Source organism: Labrus mixtus, chromosome 7 (assembly GCF_963584025.1).
Source record: "Labrus mixtus chromosome 7, fLabMix1.1, whole genome shotgun sequence".
Classification (NCBI taxonomy): domain Eukaryota; kingdom Metazoa; phylum Chordata; class Actinopteri; order Labriformes; family Labridae; genus Labrus; species Labrus mixtus.
Window position 1 is genome coordinate 15855094 of NC_083618.1, and position 23302 is coordinate 15878395.

At 41.4% G+C, this 23302-nt stretch overlaps 1 protein-coding gene across 3 annotated transcripts in view; it reads left to right on the forward strand.

Annotated features, from left to right (window-relative positions):
- The window catches only part of LOC132978174 (ras-related protein Rap-1A-like), a 24857-nt gene continuing 1555 nt past the window's right edge, over window positions 1-23302 (forward strand). The window contains exons 1-7 of one of the 3 annotated variants that reach the window (XM_061043275.1): window positions 1-137; window positions 9172-9265; window positions 11064-11132; window positions 11438-11494; window positions 12121-12261; window positions 16397-16540; window positions 16894-17019. In XM_061043275.1, the coding sequence (XP_060899258.1) occupies window positions 9209-9265; window positions 11064-11132; window positions 11438-11494; window positions 12121-12261; window positions 16397-16540; window positions 16894-16983 (558 nt within the window). In that variant the 5' untranslated portion in view covers window positions 1-137; window positions 9172-9208 and the 3' untranslated portion in view covers window positions 16984-17019. Of the gene's footprint in view, window positions 138-315; window positions 405-9171; window positions 9266-11063; window positions 11133-11437; window positions 11495-12120; window positions 12262-16396; window positions 16541-16893; window positions 17020-23302 lie in introns of those variants that run through there. The other 2 variants (XM_061043277.1, XM_061043276.1) reach the window with 2 other exon arrangements.

Sequence of the window (23302 nt, forward strand, 5' to 3'; positions counted from 1 at the left end):
TGATGTCGGTGGAGTGGCCGATGTGTCATGCCCTTTTAAGAAAAATGAGAAATAGTCGGGAGTGACGTCTGCTGCGCACACAGGCCGGAGGCAAAGTGACACTTGCGGAGCGGCGAAAGACAGCGAGCGTAGAAACGGTGAGTGGAAAAGACAAACTTTACTACATGCTAAACACGGTCAAATAAGTCTTTTACGTCGGAGCATTTCGCCTCAGTAGATACGGGATAATAAGCAGGACCCCGGGCAGCGTGAATAGCGTGCATTATAAAGGTCGGACACGTGAAATAAATGATCCGCAAACACAAAAAACGGAGCGTGTGTGTGTGTGTGTGTGTGTGTGTGTGTGTGCGTGTGTGTGTGTGAGTGAGCACTCCCATTTTAGTCAAGGCCAGGCGGAAGGGCAGGTAACGTTAGCAATACGCTGTGTCTTTTCTACGGCTGAATTCACTGTTAATGCATTGTGATTGGGAAAACTTGATGTCTTGAGCTGATGTAAAAACGCGCTCGGTCGCGTTGTATTTCTGACAACGTCGCTGTGTTTTTTTTGGTTGTACTACCGTAGGAAAGGGAATGGTGTCGGCTGGCTAGCTTAGCTGGCATGCTAACGAGCCTGGCAGCTAGCACTTAAAAGCTAGCTAGTTAGCGGCGTTTCTGCTAACGAGCTTGATAACGGGGTTTAGCGTGAAGCTGGATTGTTTACGGACATACGCGCGGTCTCAGATGGCTGGATTAAAGATTATGGTGTTTTAGAGGATTTATCAGTAAGCGGGGTTTATGATTTGACCGGAATTTGATTAATGTTATGGGAAGCTAACATGAATCACACATCGACGGAGCTTTAGTTACAGCTCTGTGGGTGTACAGTCACAGCACACAGATTGCAGGGACTTAGCATGACCTGGAGTGATAAAGCATATGCTGCCGCCGTAAGCAAATTAGGTAGATGCACAGTGAGATAACCCAGGAGCTGCAATTTACTTTCTCTCGCCTGTGTGTCCAAGCAATTTTGGTGTCAGCTGGTTGTAAAGTTATTTCTGCTGCAGGGGGGAGTGTTGTGAAACAGGAAAGGTGTGTACTCCATCCTCACACTGTAAACACACAGCAGGTCGACTTTATTAATTATGGTAGATATTTCTGATACACACGACTCATCGTGTACCCTGAATCTTACAGTCCAGGTTTGATGGTTATCTACATGCTGTGAAACCCCACTTCTCTTTAAGCAAGCCTGCAGTTTTGAGTCTTTGAACAGGAACAGAGACTGGAAGAGGTTATTTTAGTAAGGTAGCTACTCCTTTTCCATCCTATCAGCATGAGGCCTTCTTGTGCTTTGGAAAGAGGATGTGGTTACAGCAGGTCAAGGCCCCCAGCAGCAGATGCATTGAGCTGATGGTGTTTGTCACTTACAGATCTTTGTCATAATCTAGTCACAGCAAAGTTTTAGTGCGCCTGGCTGCAGTTTTGTTCTGACTCAAAGGGGCGTTCAGGGTTGTAGTCAGAATGTAAAACTAAGTAACAGATTTTTTTTTTGTCCTCCAAGTCATTTTTTTGTCCTTTCAGGTTTAATTTTGACAGAGAAGATTATGTAAAAAAAATATGGAAGCCCATTTCCGCCAGTTAAAAAAATATTTTTTTTAATCGAAATTATGAGATAAAAAGTTGAAATTATGAGACTTTATTATTTTCATTTTTATTTTTTTTACTCGCGGAAATGGGCTTCCATTAAAAAAAAAAGATCAGTTTGTACTCGGAGGAAAAAAATCTCCCTGGATTCAATATCTTTTCCTTGACACTAGAAACGTCATACTCATAAATCTTGATTTGATCGATTTAATTTAATGCTGTTTTAGCCGTCACACATGAGGATCAGCTTCTTTTTTTTAGAAAACATCCCAGTAGTAGCTGCCACTGTAAGAAGCTCTGGTGGTAAACAGTTTATTTTACAGGCTTGTAAATTCCCTATTTCCTCTGAAGTTTCTCTGTAAAGAACTTTGTAAGGTGGCACTAATTATAGGTTGAGGAAGAGATGGGGCTAAATTGGTATACATCCAATTAATTCATTCTGATGAACTCAACTGCTTGCTAGTCTTCTGCTTACGACAGTGTTTTCACTAACTATGCAAAAAAGGGAAATACGGCTATGGGCAATTATGCAATTAAACCTATATAAAGAACATTTTCTGTAGTTTCACTACACAAATGTCTTACAGGGTATGTAAATAATCAAGTGCAGCATCATATGTCTGACTCTGTACTTCGATAACTCAAAAGTGTCATATATAATTCACATGCTATACATATTTGTGAAAGTTTTAAACACTTTTGGATGATAGACAGTTGTTGTAACACACATATTCAAATAAATCAAAAAAGACGTTAAATCACAAGCATGGCATCTTGTTATAAAGAGTTATCATGAATAACTTGACCTTTAAATTGATTAAGTTTGTTCTTGTTTGTAAGCTGGATGTAGTTCTATTTAGAAAGAGGTGTTACAATTTCACGAGTATTGTTGTGAATAAGATCATAGCCAAAATGTGATGTGTTCTTCTTCTGCCCAAGCTTCGTCCTTCTGTCCAATTTTTATGAAAACCAGCCCATAGCATCAACAAGCAGACAGTGGGCACCCAAACATAACCCTTCTTATTGGAAGTAATACATTTCAGATAGTCATTGGAGAGAAACACATTTCTGTTTAGGTTCAGATTAAGCTGCATTTTTAACCACAGTTCTTAAATGCAACACAACTAAAATAACTTAACAGTCTTAGACATTTTCATCTCTGTTATTGGCTTCAAATAGTTTGAATGTTCTGGGAATCTTTTAAGATATTCGTTAAAAGCAAGTTTGCTGTTAAAAAAAAAAAAAAAAAGAGTCTTTGCTTTTGTCTTCTGTATTTAAGTCCTTGACGGGTATTCTGCTGTGTATAGTTTCTGGGTTAGTCGCCCTAAATTTAATAGTTCTCTTTCTTTGATCAGTGTGAAGAAAAGATGTGAGGAAATGAGTAACCTGAAGCTTATCAGCATTCAAAAAACACTAAATGAGAACAACTTACATCAGTTTTTTTCTCCCCTTAAACCTCAAATTGATCATCACCAAAGCAGGTTAACAAGCAGGCAAATAGGAAGGAATGACACGAGAGGCTGTAACGTGCTGTCAGCTTAACCAGCGGATGTGTGCAAATTTTTCAACATCCCCACTGGTTGGAAGATACAGAGGGCAGCTGTCAATCGAACCGCCGTGCTGAGTCAGGGGTTTTGACAGCTTCACTGCTGTCAGATTAGCCTCACTAGACCAGGAAATGGATGATACTATGTGTTGTAGTTCAGTTACTCTTTAATTCAATGTCCTCCAGTGTGAGATGTACTTTTTCCAGACACTTTGGCTGCATATTCCCTGCAAGTAGCAAGCACCTCGTCCAACTTCCAGCCCTAGATGGATACATACCTTTGGCTGTAGAGGGTGAGTGATGCGGTGATGTCATGGTGGAGCGTGTTTTCTGTGGCATGTGGCTTTCCCTCGCTCCTTATTTGCTGGCGTTACTACGAGGGCCGAGTAACGGCAGCGGCGTGTTTGTTTTGTTGGGAATGACAGTGTGTTGTTGAGGGAAATGGTAACAGAGAGAGGGGCTTGGTTTTATACAGAGATGTCCTTAAATGGCCTTGCAAGTTTGTGTGCAATGTGTGAGTGTGTGTAGGCAGGCAGAGTGCAGCATTATGTGTATTTTTTTCCAGGGATGAAAGTTTTGTAGATAAACTGCAACAACACAAGCATACTTTTCAGTCCTGCCCACTGTTTCTAGAAAATGTTGCACTATAGCTAAAAGCTTCAAAGGAGGCCGGCGTCGTTCACTGATTGGATATGACGAAGAATTAGTTAAAACCTTCATCAGTAAGGTCACTTGGGTTGGGGAGGGTGCAATTTGTGTTCTTGTAGACATCAAGCACGCACAACCACTACTCCTCAGAAATCTCATTTCACATAGACAAGCTTAGACATTTTGTTCTGTAGCTCTTGCTTAAGCTCAGACACACTTTTAATCTTTTATTTTTAAGTTAAGTATCAGGTGCAGTTAAACTTTAAGGAACCATTTAGCATATATTGATGTTGTTAACACTAAGAACACAGGCAGAGTCATAAGGGGTCCAACTTTGAACAATATCTGCAATATTTTGCAATACAATGAATCTAAATATTCATTGCCGTGTTTCCCCTACCATTATATTAGGGGGGCAGCCCGATACACACACACACGTTCGCACACACACACAGACACTTGCGCTCACACAGGTGAGCACACTTTCACCAGATACGAAGTTTGGGGTGAAGTTGCAACATTGTTTCATTTTTCATTTGGTTCAGTTGTTTCCACACTGCACTTCGTCAAGCGCAGCTTGGTAAATGTTGTGTAGCGTTGGTACTAGCCACTTGTTGCGACTGTAGCTCTGGTTAGTGGCTTCTTCCATCCGGCCTAATGCTGCACTTATGACCGCGAGGTAAACAACAGCGCAACGCAGTTTGCAGTATTTTGATCTAAAATGGAGATATAATGGAGATATGTTGGCTGTAACAGGTTAAACTGGCATATCTATGGCAATGTTCAACATTTGGCACAGGCATGTGGATGTTAACCTGCAAAGAGGACTGATGGCTGGTGTTTTTGGAAATGCTAACACAAGCCAGGCACGGCAAACCCATTAGACATCGTGCACATGATTAGCCATGTATATATATATATATATTTTTACCTTTAGACTAGTCTGATGTTTTTGATGTTTATTCTGAAATATCTGGCCAAATTCAAAACACAACACACTCCTTTTTGGTTCACCTCCAGACAGTGTTTGGTTTGGATCGTGTTCTCGCCTAAGGTGAACCGCGTGTTGGTCCACTTGGAAGTGGATCAGAGTTTAGTTCTTTAGTCCAGAGTTACCGAACAAGTTATCCGACAAAGTGCACCAGAGTTTGTTTCAAACTGACCAAACGGCTTAGGTGTGAATGCTCCCTAGTCTTTATTTGTAAAGCATTTGTACAATAGTTGAGCCTCCTTGTAACTTTTACTGCAAATGATTTGCCACTTCCCATGCAAATGTATCTCACACAGGGACGACATGTTTATGTACAAGTCAAGTTGACAGGAAAACTACTAACTTTGAAGTCATTAATTCAAAACTGAACCTCTATATATCCTCCTTACATGGGGTGTGACCTACCTGCCAAGCCACCTTTTTTTTTTAAAGACAGCATCCTAAACTGTATGCTGAGAGTCAAACAATGAAGCTATCAGACATACAAATCTTAGGCTGTTGTTTTAACTGCTCCTGACGATGTTATTCTGCTCTCTATAGTTTTGCTACATCATTCACATGCCCCTCCACACTTGGCTCACCTGTCTGGGTAACAGAATTGCAAGTGAAAAGTTTTAAAACTGGAGTTTTGTTGTTTAGGAGACTTTGTGAAACAAGGGAGTCGATGATGTCAGTGATGTTTAACAGTATTAACATTTATTTCCATACATGCTGCTCAAAGTGATCTCATTCAACAGTTGTCTCTCCTCTCTTTCAGTGTGTAGCAGGCTGTGCTGGTGTGTTACTATGGTTACTAATGGAAATCAAGATTACAATAAATCTAAAATAGGGTCACTTCTTTACTGTATTTATGTGTCATACATTCTGGATAATGTTTAAATAGGGTTGTACATTAAACCGGTATGGGGACTGTCACTGGTTTGCGTTCTGCCACAACATGGATTTTTCACACATTTGGTTGTAGTGCACACACAAGTCAGCACCAATTGCTCAGCCTCACAGCCACAGTGAAGGGTAAATAAAATATAGTGATTTGTGACAGATAATGGTTCAGATTGAGTCCTCCGGTCTACTTCATGTTTTGCTCCAACACTAAGAGTAGAGCCAGTGCCTCACTGATGAAATGGCACCACCTCCTCCCCGTGTCGGTATTTACAATGACAGTGCATTGTGGCTAAGCAATCAGGTAAACTAGTATTCTCCCCTCTCCAAGTTACAGCAAAGAATAGCAACATGAAGTGTGTGTACTGGCCCACAGCCCTTATCTTTCTCTCTGTCTGGGGCTTTGACATAGGCTATGTGCTGGAACAGATTTTCATCTCATTTACAACAGGTCTACTTGTTTAAACTGATGTCCAATATGAGTAAAAGAAGAGTTCTGTGGCTGTAAATTGTTCTGAAAGTAGCAGCTGTAAAGACTAAGGCCCTGTTTACACAACAACGATTTCATGATTTCATGATTTCATCATTTTTTTCTGAAAAACAGATGTCCTCTGTAACCCTTTTCACACATACGGAAATCTCCTGAAAAACTCCAGAGATTTGGCTACCCGGAGGGGCTTTAGGCTATATGTGAACGCAAACAGCTGCATTTTTCGCGCGGACTTTACCCGGAGTTTCTCCAGCCAGACCCCTAGTATTGTTTCCGCAGAAAGTCAGAGTGAGCTCATGTCTGAACGCGGCAGCATATACTCCGGAGATTTCAACTCGAGCCAATGGGAAGAGAATGACGTTTATATACAGTGACTGCCTAACATGTCTGCACGTGACCACTACGATCTCCGTGTATGTAATTAAACGGCTGCATTATGTTTTCTGTTCGTCAGTATGTTGTTCTCCACTCTTTTGTGGATGTTGTCATTCCATTGGACTACACATAGCATTGATATAAAGGCAAATATTCTCATTATAGCATCGTGTAGCGGACTCTGTTGCTTCGGCCGCTACTTCCACGTTGTTTTTTTACGTCACGTCTTACCTTGGGAAATCCCCCGACCCCCTTCCCCACTGACAGATAGTCCCCCGCTGTGAGGAGCATATGTGAACGACTAGGTCGGGAGAATCTCCGGAGCGGTCCTCCTGTAATTATCTAGATATTATCCGGAGTGCATATGTGAAAACAGCTCATGAAAAGTTCTGACCCCCTCAGTGTCCAAACAAGAACCATAATGTGTGGATAGCTGACAAGCGAGGCCTAGTCTAAATCTAAGCGTGACATTGTCTGTATGCTAACTTCATATGCGACACTGTGCATGCACTTGACTCTGTACTTGACTGTTTACATGAGAGCTGCTGCAGAGACCGTTTGCAAACCCTCGTTCAGCGCAGTTCTTTTATTTTCCCTCCCATCGGGCTCCTCCCTGATCGTGCAAGGTGAACTTCTCTTTATGTGTGTAGAGGATTAGTGAGTATGAATTATTCAGACTCAAGGCTTCATATCCCACATGGTCACTGCTTGTGATTGAAGTTGGAGGTCTTTAGTCCAGTCTTACCCCCCCCCCCCGAGTATTTGGATTGTGTATGCTTTAAAAAGAACAGTGTAGGAGGGGAGCATTTGCCTCCCTGAATGGTAGCCAATTGGCTTCTGATGGTTTGCTAAAAGGATTTATCATCAAGCAAAGCCATACTGTCTTTCTTGAGACTTGATTTAACATTAGCTACTTTCTCACTTAGCTTTGATGCCAAATGGTGCATTTTTCAACTCTTGACTGAAAAGTTTAATCTTCTGGTTTCCACATCACACTCTTCTGGTGTGCAGATGAAGACATCTGATGTTTTACCATCTCTGTTTTCCCTCTTTCACCAGTACGTTTGGACAGGACAGTGGACATAGTACAAATTCAGGATAGAGAGGGGAGTGAGATATTTGTGCCGCAGGTTGGACTTGAACTTGGGCCGCGACCATGTAGAGACAGAAATGACATGCCGTTGTGTAAATAAGATAAATAACATGAGGCTATTTAGTTTGTTTAATAAAAGGACAAGGTATAGACCGGTTCTATAGGAAAGGTATCCTTAAGACTTCTGTTTTGATCCGGCGCTATATAGAAAATAAAATGAACTTGACCATCAAGGGGGGGCGGGCCGCCCCCTTAATATAATGGTAGGGGAAACACTGTAATAGAACAACAGTCTGATAAACCTGAACTCTCTCTTTAATTAGACAGTGCTTTAACAAAATTAAGTACAGCAGACTAATACAAAAAGCTGCATCAACCTTAGTCTATGTTGTAATGCTGGTTTGCACCCTTTTATGATTTTGATCTGTTAATGCTTTATTACGTGCAGGAGCAGGTGCAGACAATGGAATGGAAATGAAAATGATCTCATCACACAAACCTAAGACATTTAGTTATCCCGTTTCCAGTTTTCTAATTTGTAGCCAAAGGAAACCAGATATAAATATAAAAAAAACAGTCCAGATATCGAAGGGATTTTTTCTACTCAAATATTGGATTTATTAACAAATCTAATTGTTTAAGCTTATATGGGCTGGGAAAGTAAGGCTTTTCTTAAACTAAAGACATTGTTAAAAGCATTGCACAGATTTAAACTCTTACTTCTTGATAAGTTTGGAGTTTGTGATTTTTACAAAAAAACTAACAGTTAGACAACAAAAAAATGTAGTCTTGATACAAATTAAGGAAGTTGTAAGAGAACCAGAAATCCCCCACTTCACCCAGCCACAGTTCAACCTCAGCGAAGCCGTCTTGTCATCTCTGAAGCCCAACTCGTAGTGACCCAGTTGGCTAACCCAACTGACTTTTCGTCACAGTGTGTGCCAGTGCTTCGAAGCCTCCACGACCCTTAAAGGGATATTTCAGGGATTTCACAATATCCTCCCCCTCGCAGTTATCACTTCCCTCAGCTGTTTTCTGTTATCAGTCTGAAAGTCTGACTTCATCTCTCTCTGTTTTACAACAGCAGTAATGAGTGAGTGACTAAAACATCTGACAGCAGGGTGTGTTTTGGTGTTTGAAGGCCAGATGATTGTGTCATTAGGAGGAATATCTGCCAGCTCCACATATCCTCTCCCCTTCAGTTCCCCCTACACACACCACAGCTGGTTTGTGTTAGAGAGGGGTCACATACTCTTCACCTCCTCCACCCTGAAGCAGCTCCACTTATGGGTGTTCCCTCCATTGTTGTGCTTCTTCTTGTCCATAACCTCCAGGAATGACTAGAATCTAGAATCCTTCCTTTCTGGAGTGGAAAATCTCAGAGACCAGACTGGGAAAATACCTTTTGTTAAGCCTGGGTGGGAAAAAAGCTATATTTTGTTTGTTTTTCTATCTTTGATTTTTGAACTTTTCTCATTTTTTTTATATCTTAATTTGCCCTCTCCCCTTTCCCATTTGTCCAGTGCAGATTGTTGGGCTGTCCGGTGAAGCAAACCCGCCATGCGTGAATACAAGCTAGTGGTGTTAGGCTCTGGAGGTGTGGGCAAGTCCGCTCTGGTGAGTATTCCCTCCTGAACTCTTTTCCTGCCCCCCCCCCCCAACCTCCTAACTCTTTAACACCTCTGAAGTGTTTCCGCAACACTTTGTTGGTCTGTGATTTAAACAAGAAACACGGTTTCCCTGTACATTTTTGAAGACATCTGTTTAAAAAGAAACGTTAGGGCATTAATATCACAGAGAAACAAGTATGAGACTGTAAGTTATTCGATTTTGATTTGAACTTTTAACAACATCATGCTAGTGTTCACTTTATCTTGTTCAATGTAATGCAATGTTCTTTCAGGATTAGCAGAAGTAGTGTTCACTTGGAACTACACATTTGTTTGCTTGTCATTACTTCTGGATTCGTGCACCTCCTGTTTACACATAAAGAAAAATTCAATGTGATGGATTTGAATTGTAAAACCTTATTTCACCCTTTTTGTCTTTGATTTGATGAAGATGAGATATATGTACTTTTTTTTTTTTTTTTCCACATTTGTTTTAAAAATGTTGCCAGATGTCCATGTGACGTGCCCGCTAAGCTAACTTCTACCAGGTGTCAGGTTAATCCCCCAAACTGGCAGGCGGACATGTTTACACTGTAAAGATATAATCAGTTGAACTCGCCTACCCCTAATGTAAACCTCAATTGAGTGCAGAGTGTAAAAATAGCACAGTCTCCACCAGAGTTTACACTGGACTTTCTTATGATGGCCAATTTGGACGATGACATGCCAGGAATTCAGGTCATAAAGAACAACTACAGGACATACTGTATGCTTTGAAATGCCATATACACCTAATAACCAACATTATATAGCAGTAAAACCCACAAACGCCATTATTAATTAATTACCATGCAAGAATGTCTTAAAAGTCCTCTTGGTACTGTGTTTAGGACAACTCTGCCTGACATGCGACTGATTTTCACATATCATGGTTTTATTTAGCTAAGTTCAAAACGCCCAGCAATCTTCATTAAGGCTTCCAAAGAGAAGGTAAATTTGAGAGCAAGGGGAGACTCTACATTAGTGTATCTATGAGTGGCGATCTTATGAAGATACAAAATTGCAGGGGGTTAAAAACTGGTTTGCAAATACTGTCCATGTGTTGGAAACACAATATGGCAGATTTCCCTGCCGACATTTGGCTGTTAATATCTTGATCTGCTGGATAACTGCGCGTGAAAAGGCTACATTTAACCCTGGTCCTAACTAGGACTTTAAATTTGCCATGTCATTTCTCTAAGGGCTGACGAGGCAAAGTCATCCCCTACCACGATTAAGCCTATGTCCCCCCTCCCCATTCCCCCGCTGGCCTGCAGTCACACTGCTCCAGCACTAACCGGGCCTGAGCAAGGTTACCTCTGTACATAACGTTGTAATGCAACACAAACATGGCTTTACGTAATTATGAAGCGTGCTTAGGCAGGCTGTCCATGTTGTGTACTCCAGCTTGTGCTCGTGCATGAACTGTACCGTGCCGAAGCCCACCTCTTCTAAGCGTGCCAGGGCCAAGGAAGTGTAGCGTGCTTTAGCACTCATACTTGTCAAAAGATCTGGAATTTAGGCACGGTATGGATTGCCTTATGTGAGTGCGGCACCGTCAAAAAACCTAATCAGAGTACTTTTTTTGCAGCCAACTATATTAAAATGTTTGTATTTAGTATGTTTAATAGCCTCCACAGTTGTCATAGTAACACATCAAGGAAAAATGGCACTCCAGCCATATTTGTCAGAGAGGATGTTTTTTTTTGTGTGCCACAGAGGGCACATTGAGCTGACGTGTGCTTGCTCTGTGTCTTCTCTTACAGACAGTTCAGTTTGTACAGGGAATCTTTGTGGAAAAATATGACCCGACAATAGAAGACTCGTACAGAAAGGTGAGTGTCCCTCGAGGTGGGGGTTGGGGGCGGGGAGACGGAATGGGGGAGAGGAATGAACTGATTGTTAGCAGCTGCCCTGCAGGTTCACGTCATCATATTGTGCTCTTGTGTTTTTTCTCATCTCTACCTCTCTGTTGTTTTTCTTTCTTCTTCCATTTTCTCTCTTCTCATCTATTTTAGTTCTCAATCTCACTCTCCCTCTGCTGGCTTTGTATTGTCTGTAGTATTTAAATAAAGAGTGTCAGTTGACCTGAAATGACGCCTTACATTATATAAATGTCGCCCTTTTCTTTCTCTTGCAGCAAGTGGAGGTAGACGGACAGCAATGTATGCTTGAAATTCTCGACACAGCAGGCACAGTAAGTCAACTCCACACCACTGAAATCTCTGCTCAGAGCCTGTTTTTCTGTTTATAAGGCTCCCTGAGTGTCTGTATTGAACGCTGACATTTGGTCTGTAATGCTGGTTGGTCAAACGGGTCAGGCCACCACTTTGGCCCGGACCGACAAGTCTCGACTAATATCTCCAACATGAGGTTGACATTTGTGCCTTTTGAATGAAATGTCTAGACATCTTTCTGATAGGTTTCTATATTATAAAAGATATGTCTGCTTTTGTTAAGGGGTCAGTTTTTGATTATACTGGTCCCTTGGAACATGATCCTGTGTCACTGTCAGTTCAGACTAAAACCTGGTTGACATATTGTTCAGCTGATCTTATTGGACTGGGCCTACTACAGATGTATTGGGGTACATGTTTTCTGATATGCAGCAATATGCTTTATGTTTTTGTTTTTGTTGCTGAAGATACATTAGACATATATTCTGCAGTTCTACTGCACTTAATCTACAACTAGTGAATTCTAGAGGAGGTCACACCAATGTGACTTTGTTACTTGATATGGAAATGATCAGTGAATGGAAAACACTCATATGCTCTCTGTTTTTTATTTGCTGAGTCTTTTCTTTACTCTTCTGCTGTGTAGGAGCAGTTCACAGCAATGAGGGACTTGTACATGAAGAATGGCCAGGGCTTCGCCCTGGTTTACTCCATCACAGCACAGTCCACCTTCAACGACCTCCAGGACCTGAGAGAACAGATTCTACGAGTAAAGGACACAGAGGATGTAAGTAATCAGAACACACACAAATTGTAGTTTAATATATTTAATATTTCTTCTAAATAAGGGATGAATGGTTTGTAGAGACTGAGAGTGAGAAGTAGTACAGATAGGTTACAACCACCTCTTTTTCTCAACCTCCTACATTGTTCTGAACCAGATTGTACTGTTGCTATGGTTACCATTCAACATGGTATTTATGGATCTTAAACCACAAATTAGTATTACCTCGACATAATGCTGATAGTATCGTGCTATTATTCTTGTGTTGTCTGTAGAGTGAAAACAATGAGAAATCACTAGGTGAGACTTGTTTGCTATAAGTAGTCTAGCATTGGCTGTTATTAGCGTCACACAGGTCCCTGTGGTTTGATTACTTCATCTGTGGTCATCACAGACACAGAGCCACATCCCAAACTTAACCAAGAGTCCAGTAAAAGAAAGAGGAATTTCTCTGGTTAGTTAAATCTCCCACCCTAAGTTTAGCATTTTATACATACAATGTGGTTTTCCCCTCATGGTCTGCCTGTCAGCTTGGATCTGTGACCCTGCAAATAAAAGGAGGATGCGTCATCTCATTAGTTTACCGTTTGTCAAAAGCACATTTCCATATTTCTGTATCTCTGGTCAGATTTTGAGGCTGTTGAGTGAGTAAGCCCTCCATCCCCTCTCTGGTTGGGGCAGATACTGCGTCAGCAGGATCGTAGATGCCCTTTTTTGGTGATCTCTAGAGGGAATGAATGTTACCATAACCCCCTCTCTCTCTCTCTGTTCCCTGTCAACTATCTTAATAGCCCTAATGCAGCCTGGCGTAGAAGTCTTTTCAGTCTTCATCTCTCTTCTGGTCCATCTTGCCCCACTTTCTTCACTGTCTGTGCCAGTGTTCTCCTGTGCGTTTTGTTTTGACTGGCCTTTTCATCGCCTGTTGCTCCCTCCTCGCCTCTATGGACGGCCCTGTGGTCTTACTGTGGTCTGGCACTCTGTGTGGGTGATTGGACTGTCAGGGGTGATGTGAAAGGAAAGCCTCAACTCATCAGAAACACACAGGATTGTGAGGCTGTGGTACTTCATTAGAGCCTCTGTGGTTAGGGAGCTGAGGTTAGCCTCAGGCTAACAGATGGATCTAAGGATCAGTGGCTCCTTTAACATGCAAGAAAACAGTTATTGGCCTTTTCTTCTTCAACTATGTGCCCTGAATGTCTTAAACATTTGTGATTATCTGGCTATCACCTCTGCTCTGTCAGCTATCAGTCTTTTTAGTGATTCGAGCCTTTACCTCTGATGGCCGCGACATCTGTTTATCTTTCTTTTCCTCATGCAGGAATGCACAACCAAAGGAAATGCTTATAATGTCTTCTTTTTTTTCCATCCACGAGCGCTCATTTTTTATTCCGAGAAAGCTTTTCAAGTGATTGCAGAGCGAAAGCAGACATTGCTGTTGCAGCTACAGCTGTTCTCATTCTCAGCTCTTCCACACACCATTTGCTGCAAAGCTGGCAAAATGTACAGACCTACTTCCTATTGCCAAGCTCATTTAAAAAGCCTTTTAATGACTGAGCATTGAGCACTGTACGGACAGATTCCACAGCCCTTAAAAAAAGTAATAGTGATGAGTGAAGAATAAAGTAAGTGAGCAGTTTATTAAAAGCTCACTTCCTGTACTTCCTTCCACATTTTTTTTATGTAAGAGAGGTCTTATGACTTTTCTGGGCCATCTACGTCTCTGCTTGTGTGACTTGGATGCTACTAATGCCTGACTCCATGTTTGTGACTCACTGCTCTATTTGCAACGACTGGCTCCATTCATTTACTCCATACTCCCCCTGTTCTGTGCTCCCAACAATCCAGTCTGTAGCATGCCAGTGTGGGCGGGACAGGACCTGTCTGTAGCATGTTAACAGCATCTGAACAGATTCTCTGTGGGCTGTGTGGATTCTTCAAGTAGGCTAATGCTGCGTCGTGTGCTGCTGACACTGAACATTTTTCTTTCCCTTGCATACCTCCCGTCCTACCATCCCTCTTCCTCTCTCTCTCTATCCATCTTTTCATCTCAGCTTGGCTCAGGGTTTGTGTTAGGAGGGCATACCACTAGTTCTCCCAGGACCCCTTGGGAGAAATGTCGTTCAGCAGTCCAGAGTGAGGGCTTGTTTGGATATCAAACATCAAGCAGCAACCTCCACGGGGTTAATCTAAACATCACAGCTTCCTGTCGTCTGCCCCTCAGCCCAGATAGAGAGCAAGAGAGAAAAGGAGTAAAGACCCTGGAGTTACCAGTCTAGACTTTTGACATTTTCTGGAGAAATGAGGCCATAATGCTGTCAAAAACCAACCTCTGAGCAGTAGTCTTGTTTGTGGGATGGGGTGGGATGGGGTAGTTTTGGGCAAGTTTGTGCATATCAGGGTTCTAGCTGACAAATATCCAGTTTTGCCAGATTCACAAGACTCGTCTGGGGGCTGTTTTGCAGAAAAGGAGAAGGGAGGGAAGGCAGAATTCCCCATGCATAGATGTATTACTTGCATGCCCACTTTGAAAAGATTTATCCTTTCAGATATACTATTAGAGCCTGCTGTGCTGCATGCAGAATTTCCCACTACTTGAAAATGTTTCTTGCTTGCTAAGCTGTACCGCAAACACAAATATCCTGCAAGCTCCTCAAAAATTAGAAAAAAACACCAAACTCGTCCTCAAACTTGAGCCCTTGTCTGTTGTCAATACTTTTTAAATGTGGGTGGTATAGTAAAGCCAAGCTTAAATGTGAAAGAACACTGCATGCTGAGTGAAGTCAAGCACCCACACACAGACGCACACACACACACACACAAACAAACAGTCTCACACTATCATGTAATTCCAGAGAGCAGCCAGAGCGTGGAATCCAGCTGAAACATTCGAAAACATTCAGGAAGGAAAGCGATGTTATCCTGGCTGGGCGGGGCTGCCATGACTTCCTCAGGGCCAGCGTGCTCCCTAGATAGCCGGTCAGGAAACAGCAGGCAGGATGAGACGCATCCCGACACCCTGACTGCCTCCCGTCTTTGCCCACTGTGACAGTTAGAGCTGAGGTTTTTGCCCAGAATATTCTCTCTTCCTCAGAAAGTTTTTTGTTTTTTGACCTTGGCTGTTAAAACATCTGACTCAGGGCACGAAAAGCAGAAGCGCTGGCTGTTTGGGAGATTCCAAAACCAATCCGACTTCTTGTCTGTTCTCTCTCTGTGTGTTTCCTTTAAGTTTAGCTCTTAAAGGAATTCCTGTTCAAGGAAATTAAACAGAAAGTTTATATTGATTCTTTAATCTCCTCTATCACTGATATGTAAAACTTCAAATTCAAACTAATAGACTCAACTTACTAACCGTTTGTAATTATGTGTCCACTCTTGTACTCCGACGATCTACACAAGTTAAGTGTCTGTTATCAGTCTCGGATTTGTAGTTGCTTTGAAGGGGAGGACGTCAAACTAACTGAGGGAATGAATTTATCACACATTATTTGAACTATGGAACTGATCCTGTTTTCTTTATGCAGTGGCTTAGGAGGATAAATGTTAACAAGATGCCTCTCAAGGCTTTTTCTACATAAGCAGTCACTGCAATGTCTGTTTATTAAAACCTTTGTTTCCCATTATGTGTTGTGAAATTCTCTTACACAAAACACCATTTTAACACAATCTAAACTTCAGCATTCTTTACAACTCCATTCTTATTGTTCTATTTTTGCTGATTGTGGATTATTGGCTGAAAACGAATAAATAAAGTTTTTCTTGATTTAAACGTTCCAAAGCCGTTCTGCATATTTAACTTTCTTGTCTATACACATGGTCTACCTTAACATTGTTCTCATATAATGAATGTCATTTCCTATGTCTCTTTAACTTTCTACTCTAAACTCCAGACTCAATATAAATAAACTTTTCTTTACTCCCTCTCCTATCGTCCTCTCTACCTGTTCCTTTTTCCTTTTGTAAAAAAATCACAGATACATCCCTGTTTGCATTTCTCATCATATATAATATGTTATATTAGCCCCTAGGTCTTGATAATATTGTAACATAACTGATGAATTAATTTTGCCATACAAATGTATAATTGACCCCCCCCTCCCCTTAACTTTTGGATTAGTACTTAATTTCTCTTCACCCTCAGGTGCCGATGATCCTGGTGGGGAACAAGTGCGACTTGGAGGATGAGCGTGTGGTGGGAAAGGAGCAGGGCCAGAACCTGGCCAGACAGTGGAACCACTGTGCCTTTTTAGAGTCCTCTGCTAAGTCAAAGATCAACGTACTCGATGTGAGTATGATCAGAGACAAATCACTGGTACCCCCTGCATGGGGGAACAAAGAAATCCCTTTACTGGTTGACACAATATTAAATGCATAAGCTGATCCAGTACCTTCATCAAAGTTTGGTTTGGGGACCAGTATGGTTTACCTTGGATACAGGTAGTAACAAGCTCAGCTGGATTAAAACTATCAGTGGTAGCTTCACTATTATTAAACTTAATGTGAAAGGCACCAATCCATTTAGTGATGCAGCTTAAGTAATTGCTTAAAGGTGCCACTGTTTGTAAGCACCTGCCTGGTTAAGAGAACCAACGCTTCAACAATAATAATCATTTTTTTCTCTTTGTTGTACCTTCTTAGATCTTCTATGACCTGGTCCGACAGATAAATAGGAAAACGCCAGTGGAAAAGAAGAAGGCAAAAAAGAAATCCAACTGTGTCCTGCTTTAAAGACCCCCTCCAGCCCCTGCAGCAGCTCTGAGCCAGGTGTGTATGAGTGTGTGTTTAAAAGTTCACAACACACAGTGTTAGTCATAAAGGCCCAGTGGCACACATACTTCTCTTGTCACTATGCATGTACACAAGTAAGGTTGATTAGTGTTGCATAATAGCTTTGATTTTTTTGTTGTAATGTCACCTCAGATGAAGCTGCTTACATCAGCGGTAGTTTGTTACGAGTTTGTTTGCCTGCAGCAAAGGCGACCCTGCTTTATCTACAAAGTTGAATACAACACTGTCATCAGGGGTGTTGGTCCTGTATTGTGCTTTAATGAAAGGAATCCAACACATACAGAGAACTTAAGTAACCTTGGAAGGCAGAATTGGAGAGAGAGCCCCCTCTCCAGGCAGATCAGGGTCCAACAGATTCTTTAAGAAGAACTTTTTTTCAAGAAATTGACAGAAAAAAAGGTTTTCTGTAAAAGGGTCTGTTTATTCTGAGTGTACGTGCCAATAATACGATAAGATACACTTTATTTTCCCCTTGGGGAAATTTGTCTTGGACTCAAAGTGCTGCAAAACAATCAGCTGCTTCCACTCGAATCAATAAATGAAAAACAATAGCAAAACCACATCCACACCTGGACAAAAAGGCACTTACCAATACAGAACAGCACCACATATATTGCACATTACCCATATTGCACAAGATCTGCAAAAATACTGCATGAGAGATAAAATAACAAAGGTAAGAACATATAAAAAGCATACAGGGACACCATGCACAACCCACACATCCTTACAAAACATTATTCAGAGTTTTTAAAGCGGTTCAGTTTACATCGGGGGACTCTGTATCGTCTGCCAGAAGGTAGAAGCTCGTACTCAGAGTGGAGGATGTGAGACGGGTCAGAGAACACTCTTTGTGCCAGTCTGAGAACAGACTGCTCATATATTAGCTGTAGGGAGAGGTTTTCAGTCCTCCCCATCACCTTCATGGCAGCCTTCACCAGACGAGCGAGTTTAGATTTAAACTGAACAGAGAGGTTACCGTACCATGCTGACATCCCCGTATCTAAGGATACTCTCCAACACGGCCTGATAAAACAAAAACATGATCTTATGGTCAACACCAAACTCCCTGAGTCTACGTAAGAAGTACAGTCTTTCCTGTAAACGAGAACACAAATGATCAACATTGAACAAATGAGTTTTCCAGCTAAACAGATTATCAAGATGTACACCAAGATACCTGTAGGTACCTGACCTAGTTGATTCTTTTGTCATGGATAAAAACAGGGGTATGATCTCTCACAGATGGAGGATCCAGCACCATCTCCTCTGTTTTAATTACATTTACAACAAGGTAGTTAGCATGACACCACTGAACAACAGTCTGTACCTCAGTGAAATACGATGACGGGTCCTTGTACAACAGGCTGAGAATGGCAGTGTCGTCCGAAAACGTAAAAAGGAAATTACCTGGGAGGCTGATGGTGCAATAGTTAGTATGTAGGGTAAAAAGAACTGGAGAACTAACACAACCCTGCGGTGCTCCTGTGCTGATGGATAATAATAACTAACACTTAATTGTCCGTTTGTCTTGCATTACAAGCTCAGAAATCCTCACATCCCAATCAAATCACATCACACTCAGAAGACCAAACATAAAAACAGCATAACAATACAAAACAATAATAACAACATAATAACGACCTTACCTGGATTTATCATTATATGTTCAAAGGGGTTTTTGTGTGTAGTGTTTCTGTACAACTTCTCAGAGTTTGTGGTTGTGTTATTTCTCGATATCTTGGGATAAAAATATACCCATTGTCCGATAAGGAAGTGCTCCCTGTGACAACCAGTCAGTCAAACAAGCTTTTTCGTAAGTAGTCTGTGTGGGACTTCAGAAGTGTGAAGAGCTGTCATTAGTCTATTCCTAATCTTTGAGCTGGTAAATGAATGAATGAGTCACTGTATGCTGGCTTGATTTAGACCTCAGCAGACTGCAGCAGCTGGTTTTGTCTGAGGAAATCCTGATCAGTCATCAGGTTGTTTCCCAGTAAAAATCAGAATCACTTCCTTTTTTGGTTCTTAAATTCTATTGCACAGCATTTTTGAACAGTTTGGCCGGATACTAGTGATGAGAAAGCACTTAAACCAGCCTGCTAATTCCTCTCCGTGTGCCTAAACAAAGAACAACTCTTTTCCGTAAATGAAGCAATAGATAATCATCACATAGTCTAGATGTTTGATTACAGTTTAACAGTGTATTGAAGCTCTCTCTGTAATAATCCAGACATTTTACTACTTTGCCTCAAAGTCACAATATTACCACTTTTATGTTAGAAACCTATTACATATTGTTATATTGAAAAAAGAAAGAAAAATGTAGCTTTGAAGCCATTGAATTAATATATGACCACATAGATTATAACTGATGAATCAAAACAGTTCAATGTTAAAACAATTAATAAATTCACAAGCATGTTAATTGCCTGCTTACAGTGCCTCTAACTTCTAAATCTCTGCAGCCAGACTAAAATCTTTCATCTCGCTGTATACGTCCTCTTGTTGCCTGCTTCTAATTTTAGCATCTTGTCACTTTGACCTCAAACCCAGTGTGGTCAGATATCACTTTTCAATCCCAGTTAACCCCTCACTCAGACTCAGAAAGTCCCAGTCTGATGTGGGAAGTTTCATTTTGAAAGACGACTTCAGGTTCAATGAGTTTTCATGAGTATTTTCAGTCTCACATGGAGTTCAAACAGTTCTTCTTTTGTGTTTCCAAACACTCTTTTTTTTTTTTTTTAAGCACAGTGAAGTTCTTGGTGGGTTTCCCATGACCATGTTTAAAAGGGGGGTTGGAAAAAGGCCAGACAGTTGTACTCAGGAGTTCAAGTTCAAGTGTTTGTTAGTGGCAGGTAGGAGTAGGGGAAACACATTTAATTGATCTGACACTGAAGTTCCAGCCCTGCCGAGGGGCTCGGTTGTTGGGTGTTGAGTTTGAGTTGACATATTGTGACAAAGGTAGTAACAGTGCTTCATGAGCCTCAAACACAGGACATATTACATAAAACCCGTTTGTTTGCACACTATTACTGCCTGAAGGTTAGGAAAATTGTGTCCGCCCCCCCTCTGCATTTGGTCATTGAGACTAATGAGCAGCAGGGTTTGCAAAATGAACAGTGACCCTTTGCCCTTTAACTGGAGGACTTTTGTTCAAGTTGTCATTTGTGTAGGTGTCCAATAGGCTGACATGTCCTTGAGTGACATGCTAACCATATTCAGTGGGTCTGTCCTGTCGCTGACCCTTTTTATCTGAGTGGGAAAATCATTTCTCTACAAGAACAAAAAAAATTGTTCTAACCATGGCAACACAAGTAGAAGTCCTTGGCATCTAGTATTGGGTTATTTCTTGTTTTATATCACCAGTACATGCTTGCAAACTCCTGCACGCTGGCTAAGGCGTGGCACACACTAAAATATTTTTAAAATCTTAAACGATTTTGAAAATGTGAGAGACCCCAGACATGATGACAAATCATGACAGATTAACAGTTCAGTTCTTTTAGTGTGTAGTGTGCAACGAGATGACCAACTAATCACACACTTACCGATTCATTCACCAACTCAACTTCAGTCTCAACTACCACAACATGTAATCTCCCGCGGTCAGACGCGACTTAAGAGTAAACAAACATGATGGTCAAGCTAAATGTGGCTAGCTGTTATCTGATACATCCATTACGGTAAACCTTTTGGACCAACTCTTTTCCTTGTCTGTTCAACGTGTCTTGTAAAACAAACCACAATCAAACTAACACTCATGTTGCCACAAAGGCAGGAGGGACTTCGGTTGAGAAACGGAGGGTTGCCAATTCAAGGTTGCCATGGACCAAGTCTGGAAAATAGTCTGGTAGCTGGAGAAGTGCCAGTTCACTTCCTGAGCACTGCTGAGGTGCCCTTGAGCAAGCCCCCCCCCCACCCACAACACACATACAACACACACACACACACCAGCTCTTATGTGTGAAAATAAGCAGATGTTATGTTACCTTTAAAACTGTATAGACAGGTTGTATAACAAAGTACAAGTCTGTTGTTGAGAATAAAAATGAGTGTAACTGAACAACCGGCACTTTACAAGAGATTTTTCACAGTGTCGGTCAGCTCCGTCCCTCAAAAAGCTTTACAATAACTGTTAACCCACTTTGTGCTGTGCTGTGTTGTACAAACAAAACTAAAGCATTGCCAAACCAGTCGAACTCATCAACTAGCAGTGATCTTATTTCTACCTCCTTCAGTCATTTTCATGTTCTGATGGGGGAAATAAAACTGTGATATCACAGATAACAAAGGATTAGCCAAACAGACAGAACCATTGTGCCAGGCCAGACACCAGGGAAGCTAAACCACCCACTGCGTTCCTGGTCTGAATCCATCTGTGTTGGTCAGTTACTAGTCTGCTGTTTGTGAGAGTGGGGCCTCTGTGAGCAGGCCCTGGGGCGTTGTCTAACCCTCCCAAACCCCTGTTCACACGCTGGCCAGCCCAATGAACCAACACTAATGGGATTACAGCCCTACTGTTCCACTGCACCCAACATGCTGGCTTGTACACTCGCAAAGAGAGAGAGAGAGAGAGAGCGAGAGAGAGAGAGAGCAGGGTTATGGTGCCAGTCTGAGACAGCACAGCGAGAGAGCGAGTTAATGGGACTTTACACTTTACACAATATGGCCATTTTCTAGTTTGCTGACCTACTGAGCCATCAGTCTCTGGCTATAGCCGTCATTTTATTCACTGGGTCAGGCAGTGACTGTGCTCTGATATATCTGTTGAGAAGATACACTAATTCTTAATTCTAACTATTATAATAGTTTATATTATTATAAAGTTTTTATATGTATGATTTGTGGTCACTTTTTTCAAACCTGAATGTAGGATTAGTTTGGGCTCATACATCAACAGGTGACCCGTTTGCACCTCAGTGTGACAGTCTGCATGATGTTTAGTGTTTACAGTTGCGTATTGATCTTTGGACATTCTTCTAAAAATCTAAATCTTTTTTGAAATCCAGAAGTTAACCTTGACGTTTTTCCATTTGGGATCTTTTTGTGTGACACTGCAGAGACTTCAAAATGTGCCTTATTTGAAGCACATCACAGTTTTCTCATAATGTGCAGGCCTACATGCAACCATCTCAATTATTGTTAATGTCTGCTAAATTGTCATCTTGGAAATCTCCCCCATCCCTGCCATCCGTCTTGTATGAATGTGGTATGAGCAGCACGGAATAAACCACAGTGAATCGGTTACATCTGGCTGGCAGATGTGTCTGAACTCTAGGGGTCCACAAAAGAGGCAGACTGATAACTTCCCCCTCTACACCTGTGCTCTCTGTTAGAAGCTCAGAGGTGCTCAGCAGACTGACTCGTACAGCTCAGAGGGAGGGGTCGATGGCCTGTGTGAACCTAGGCAGCTGGTGTCCCGTTGTGACCAGAATAGAAGAAACGATTTCAAACAGAACTATCTTGAACTTTCTTTAGCTTGTAACACCTTTAAGTCTCTAGAGGAGAAGAGAGGAGTTGTAAATGGATACGGCCTCTTCCCTGCAGGCCTCACCTCCTGCTCTCAAACACACCTGTAAAACACAGAACTTGAGATTTAGATGTCGGGTACCAGGATTTAATAGGAAGTGCACGTGTTTTCAGTATATTTAGGTGAAGATCAAACGATTAATGTGTTTCTAAGGTCCAGGGTCGATGTGTAATAAATCCTACAAGAAAGACATTGAAGATTGGTGCCTAAACTTGATTTTAAGAGCCAAATGTTGAGAACAGAGTTTGTTTAAAGGAAAAGAAAAGCTCATGTTTATACCTTGTTATTTTGTAAACCGTTGGCAGCAGTGAGGTTACATGTTAGGGCTGCTGCACATCAAGTCATCTGTGCCACACACTACTGATGATAATGAAGTATGTCCAACACATGTAAAACAAAAGATTAGTGTGATATGATGGTATGATATTTCCCCCTACAGTAAAGCTTCTATAATAACAAGTGATTTTTAAAGGGCTAAAATAATGATCCTGTTGAATGTGTGTGGAGAGATGAAGTGTTAAGTTTATTAGGGTTTTCCCAAAAGTAACTGTATTTTGTCTTTTTGTTATTCTGTCTTTGAACTCATTCTGTATGTAATTTATATGACACTTACATAATGCACGTTTTATCATTTAAATTCTGTTGAACTGGTTTATGCTAACATGAGAACACTTAAAGTGTCATAACACACAGGATCCTTTAAAAAAACAAAACAAAACAAAAAAAAAC